The 6,491-nt window shown below is 35.2% G+C and overlaps 1 protein-coding gene across 1 annotated transcript; it reads left to right on the top strand.

Annotated features, from left to right (window-relative positions):
• LOC107637974 lies at positions 417-1,841 on the top strand. The gene is made up of 2 exons (XM_016341188.2): positions 417-658; positions 896-1,841. The coding sequence occupies exon 2, from the start codon at positions 1,146-1,148 to the stop codon at positions 1,710-1,712; it is 567 nt and encodes a 188-aa protein (XP_016196674.1). The 5' UTR covers positions 417-658; positions 896-1,145; the 3' UTR covers positions 1,713-1,841.

Below are 6,491 nucleotides of genomic sequence, written 5' to 3'. Positions count from 1 at the left end.
AAATAATAAATTTTAATAATCTTTTATTTCAATAGTGTTATTAGAAAGAGTGCAATACAATCAATATCCATGAAGAAGTTTGTTTATGAAAAAGAAATACCCTATTTCCAAAATAATGTGGCATTTAAGTTATTAACACTATATAATTTACCGTTTATGCAAATCAAATCCCGGATTGAATATCGGCATAAGAACCTACCAATTATTGTATTCTTAAAGTTTGGATATCAAAATCAAATGCATGTCGAATGAAGTATCTACGATGAATAAGAAGCAAAAATCTACATCGTATTTTATATTTAATTTTTCAATAAAATTAAATATCCTTGATAAAAGTATCAAAAAGAATAATTTTTATGTTTTTAATACACATTTAATATATATTAAAATATAAAGTGGACCATTTTGATAGTATGAATGTGAATGGCAAGTGGAAAGTGGCTGGGAAATTTCAAGTTCCAACCTCAATATTTGTGTCCTTATTACTCTTATTATATTTATAACCGTTGCATATACATCCAATTTCGAGATTCGAGTTCTCTCCATTTACTCCCAACATGTTCCTTTTTGACTTGCTGACATCCAACATTTTGCTTTTACTCTCTTCAAAACCAGAGTAAAAATGGTTGTGCAACATGGTAACCTTCCTTAAGTTTATATCTTATCCAAAATGAAAAGAAAACAAAATAATTATTTTTTCCTCCCACAAAATTTTCCAATTCAAGAGATCAAATACTAATTCCTCATTGCATACAGAGGATGAGTGAGGTATTTCTTGCTAACTTGGTTGAATAATAATAAAGAAGATGTCAAAAATATATTCTTATAGATATCTTATTTAAAAGTGTGGTTTATTTATTTACTTAACTATTTTAATAAAAGACAATGTTTTTATAACATATTAAAATCCATCCTTATAATCCATCATCCAAGATCCAAAGATTAAAAAAAAAAAAATCATTTTCACATGAAAATAATTACAGTCTCTTCGCTTGAAGTATCTGCCTAGTGCCTAATATGTAACCTTTGGTGAATAATAAATAGAGCCAGCAAACCCCAACGTTCTTTTTTTCTTGGTCTTGTCGGTTTGAGACAAACACAAAGGAAACGAAACACCGATATCTGTCTTGTAGTGAGCAGCATCAATGGCAGAGTACGAAACGCATCAACAAGGTGAAGGTGTCCCGAAGGAAACAGCAGTGCAAGCATTGAACACCATAATCCAGCTGCACTTCGAGAAGACTCTGGAGAAGAAGCGCGCCATTGACCTCCAAAAGAAAGAGCTCCAGAAGGTGTTCCAGGTGCTCTTCATCTTCCTCTCACTCGTCTTGTTGGCACTCTCTCAGTCGCCGCAGCGCCTCCAATGCCGCCACTGCTGGATCCCGATCACTCTCCTCTCCATCGCACACCTCATGTTCTACGTCTCTGTGGCACAGACCCTCAGATGCATCAATGGATTCAAGTACCAGAGAAGGTGCCACAAGCTCACACTTGGCTTAGCCACCGAGAAGCTCAGAGACATGAAGCTCAGACTCGCCACCACCACGAACAACAATGACTTTGTTTCTGAGGATGACTTTGAGATTCACTACCAGGAACCACCTGAGTCCTACTTTGGTAAGTTCAAGAGGAATTGGGCTCTTCATTTTGCCTTCTTGATTTTCATCTATGGCTTCATGGTCTCTGCCTCTGTCGTTCTTCTCTGCTTCTAACACAATTCTATCACTTTCAGATACACTCCTCAGACAAAATTGGTCTCTATTTGTCATCTCTTTCCTTTTTCTTTTTTTTTTCACTTGTGATCAAATTTACTCTCAGCGAAATTTTCTTGTTAATGTATCTATTGTTAATGTATCTATTATTAAGATGACAAATAAAATTGTGAGAATTTATATTTCAGACAGATTAATTTTTAAAAAAAATATATACTAATAAAAATTTTTAATAAAAAATATGAACATATTATTTTTACATTAACCTTAAAAACTAATCTATTCATAATGTAAATCTTTAAAGTTTTTTATTTGTCGCTTTGCCCCTCCTCTTCTTAATAACCTTGTGTCTTTTTACTACTACATAACTGTCACGAGAGTGACACATTTACCAAACGGGCCTATAGACATAAAAGTAACTAAATGTACACAAAAGGGCAACCATTTTATTTGAATCAAGGATGACCTCGTTTCCATGAATTTACTGCAAGTTACAGCTGGATCTATCACGTATGAATTCATTTGGAACCCACAACATTATTGGCTTAGAGCCTTAAACAACACTATATTATTAGTTGTGCCTATTTTCTTGCCAAAACATTGTAAGTGATAATGATGATCAGTGAACTTTGTCATGCACATTTGAATGTAGTGGTAATATTGCTAATAATGTATTTGGTGAGTGAAATTTGATATGTAGATATTTGTTGCGTGATTATGTGATAAAAGGGAAATTGCTTTTTTTTTTTTTTGGGTCAGATGGATCTTAGGTATCACAACTTTTCAATACTTCACCAAGATTCGAACCCGGGTGCAGCATATTAAGAGAGGCATATGAATTATCATCTGAACTAAGTCTCAGCTGCAAATAAAGGGAAATTGCTTGAATAGTGTAGTTTGCTATATTTGGTTGTGTAATGTGTATTAACATGACCATAAATGCAGTAGATGGTTCAGTCCATGAACTATACTGATTTCAAGGCTAATCCAATTATTGACCAACATCTAACACATGTGAACGTGATAACTGATCATCTAATTAAAGCAAGAATACACATTGAAGCAAAAACGATGTTTGATTGTTTCTTTGTTTGTTTGTTTGTATAAAAAAGAGGGTCCCTGAATTCAAATTCTGACATTCATTCCGTTGCTAGTAGTCTAGTATCGTTTGAACAGTTAAGTTGGGCTGTCATCACAAACCTCATGGGCCTCCATTGCTCCTTTAAAGGTGCCTCTAGCCCTCTAACACTATCCTTAATTCCTTATCTAACAATCACTTTGGTCTAGTTAACACAATAAACAGTTAAACACTATCAAAAATTAAAAAAAAATGTTTCACCTAGCAAACAGGCCAAAAGATAATGGATTATTGAATGATATCCGCCACATGCAATGCTCCCACCATACTCACAATTCACTTAAGGGGGTGCTATTTTATCACTTATTTAATAGTTTTATAAGAAGAATTAAGAAGCATGCATGCATATTATATGAAAAGGAATGATGGCTAGCACGTTGTAATAATAAGCACACCACAACTACTATTTTATTCAGTCGTTTTCTCACATTCTTTTTCTCTCTCCCTCTATATATTTTCGGCGCATAGAAAAACCACCATCATCTCAAGTCTCAAAACTTCAATCATAGTGCAAGCTATGTCTTGGACCGGAGTTGAAATGCGAATAACTGTTTTAAATTTATATATATTTTCTTTGGATTTTGTGTTTTGAATTTCAACACAAAATATCGACCAAATTTTATCACTTATCTTAATTCACGGAGTAAATATGACTCTTTAAGTTTATAAAATACAAGATGCTTAAATGCAAGAATAATTAACTTTTATAGACAATAAGAAAGTATACAACTATTATCAATAATTTTCAAAAGACTTGTTATAAAATAAAATCTAACAATAATTTGAAACAAATTTGAATATTAGAAATTTAGAAAGCTAGAAAAATGGAAAATGAATAAAGTAATGAAATCCGAAAAGCAATAAGAACATGAAACAGGGAATGAAGAAAACAAGAGAAAAAAAAATTGAAAGAAAATATGTCTCCCAACATTCACATGCACTTGTATTCTATCTTTTTTTATTTCATCGGTGTGGTTTGAAATAGTAATATATTAAATAAATAAAAAAATAGTCAGAAATTTTTTTTGTCATCAAATATCTTTTGACTTGACAATTCTTTAGAATTTTAGCGTATTAGTGAGTTTTAGAATAGAAGTTTTCCTAATTGATCTTCATAACATCTATTTATAAATAAGTTTCTTTACTCATGTAGTGTTGTTTTAGGCAAAAATATTTTGTCGGACAACATCATGCTATGTAATATAAAAAATCAGTCAATATATTTATGTATAAAATATGGGACAATTCACTAAAATAAAATATTTGAGGAGCAATTTTATCAAAATACAACTTTTGATATTTTGAGACGAAAATGCAATTTTTTCTAATTCTATGTAATCCGTGGGAGGAGTAGGATGGTTTCTGATTGAACGTAAATCATGGAAGGAGTTCCACGGTTTACATTGAAACGCCAATGCATAGAAACTGTGGTAGGGGTTCCACGGTTTCTGTTTGAATGTGCAATGAGCATAAACCGTGGAAGGGGTCCAGCGGTTTATGCTCTACTATAAATACGTGGTAGGGGTTCAGCGGATTATTCATTCGAAAACACCTCCAACCTTACCGTCTGAACGGTGTCGCTAGAGAGAGTGGCGTTTCTAGAGGGAGGAGGAGTAGAAAAAGTTGAGTGTTTGGAAATTTTCTTGGGCCGGGATCATGGCAGACGAACGCAGTCTTTACCGTTTGAACGGTGTCGCTCACGTAGCCGGCAGCATCAACGAAGAGGTAAGCCTGTTATCTTTTATTCGTTGTATTTCATTTAACAGAGAAATGTAGGTTACGGATTAGGGTTATTTAGGATTAAAATCAGAGTTATTTAGGATTAGGATTTGTTAATTAGGATTATGATTTTGAAATTAGGAGATAGATCCAAATGTTTAAGTAGAGAATTGTTCCTCTCGTAATTAAGACATAGGGTTCAAACTCAAATTTGATGTTTTCTAAGCGCTCCTGTTTGAAAAAAAAGTTTTGAAATTCGAACTTTTAAATATGTAGGTTTAAAAGGTAGTTTTTGAAACGATAACCTCATGGTTATATTTGCACTCTTAAATTTAAAAAATTATAAGTGTTTTTTAGCTTTGTTGAACGTTCGATTTAGATTATATCATGTTATGTTTAGTAATTGCTTATGTTGAATTAAAGATTTGTGTCTTATATTATAGCCCTATTAATTTGAACGTAGAATGGTTGTTAGTGATGGAATCTCACTTGGTTGTTGGTTTTTCATCTCACCTGTTACATTACTAGTGTCTGGAGGCAACAAAACATGCCTCTGCATGACAGGATCATACCGTATCTGGAGAGAGCAGGTCTGTACCACCTGGCGAGGCTCAACACGAGGTGGTTCTGGTTGGATGAACCCCTCGTCAGTGCATTCATTGAGAGGTGGCGTCCTGAGACGCACACCTTTCACATGCCATTCGGGGAGTTGGGCATCCACACCTTCCTATAACTAGGCCTGAAACCATATGTTGCCTCCATAGCTTCTTGCAGCACCTTTATCGTAACCGCTGCATCCGCCCTCACCAAAGGAAATATCCTAGTACAAATGACATGGTGATCAAGTTGTCGATGGTCACTAGAAATCGACGTCGCCAAGCAAGTGTGAGGTCCGTTGTACCTTCTAACCTCCCAAGTACCGTTGCGCTGTCGATGTGTGATGCGAATCAACCACGTGCACCCATTCCCAAACTCCTTGCATCTCCTATGAAACTTCAAATGATCTGACTCAATCACCCGATACTGAACCCCACGATGGATGCTATAATCCTTAACACTCAACACAACTTCCTCCTTAGTCTGGAAAGATTGGCCAATCTGAAAGTCTCCAGAAGGATTTCCCTCGTGTAACCTCTGCCTCCCAGAGGTGGGATCCATGTCCGGGTGCTGGCTGATTGCTTCCACGTTCAACGTAGAGAAATGTTGCGGTTGTTGGGCTGAACCAGAACTGGATGGCCCACGACGTGCGGGTGGCGTGCTCGGAGTATCCTCCTCACTGTCTCCCAATATATTATCTGGCTCATCATCCAGATCATCGTCTCGCATCGCATTCTCAATATGATTCGGCTCACCCTCACCAAACACATACTCCTTGGTTTTCTTTTTCATTGATGCATAATTTCTATAGTAAAAAATTTTAATCATGTTACTCATCACAATTGTAAATTTTGGACCAATAAATTCAGAGAGAACAGAGCCAATAAATTTAGCTCATTGATAATTTTCAGCAACAAAAACTTTACCTCCAAATACGATTTATAGCAACAAAACATTTAGCTAAATTATTATTTCAGTAACATAACAACAAATTCAACCACCTACCAATGATGATAATCAGCAACAAGTGATGATTTTTAGCCAAAAAAAAAAATAGCTTAGTCATATTTTCAGCAACAAATTTAACTTTCATCAACAAATTCAAGACATAGTTATGATTTACAACAATAAAATTGAAATAAAAAAGAATATGACTGAAGCAAGCTCACCTGTCCAGGGACCAACTGCCGGTAAAGGAAGCTCACAAACTGATGGCCGAAGACGATAATGACCAAATGCTAGTTCCGTCTAATTTTGCCGGCGAAGACGAGCGCAGGGAAGGCGACGAATGAGTGCGAGATGGTGACGACACAAAAAGCGAAGAC

Source organism: Arachis ipaensis, chromosome B04 (assembly GCF_000816755.2).
Source record: "Arachis ipaensis cultivar K30076 chromosome B04, Araip1.1, whole genome shotgun sequence".
NCBI lineage: Eukaryota > Viridiplantae > Streptophyta > Magnoliopsida > Fabales > Fabaceae > Arachis > Arachis ipaensis.
The sequence above is the reverse complement of the archived record's forward strand: the minus strand, read 5'-3'. Positions and strand labels throughout refer to the sequence as shown.

Excerpts from the sequence above, each read along its gene's own strand:
- LOC107637974 (XM_016341188.2), top strand. The coding sequence starts at position 1,146 with ATGGCAGAGTACGAAACGCATCAACAAGGTGAAGGTGTCCCGAAGGAA.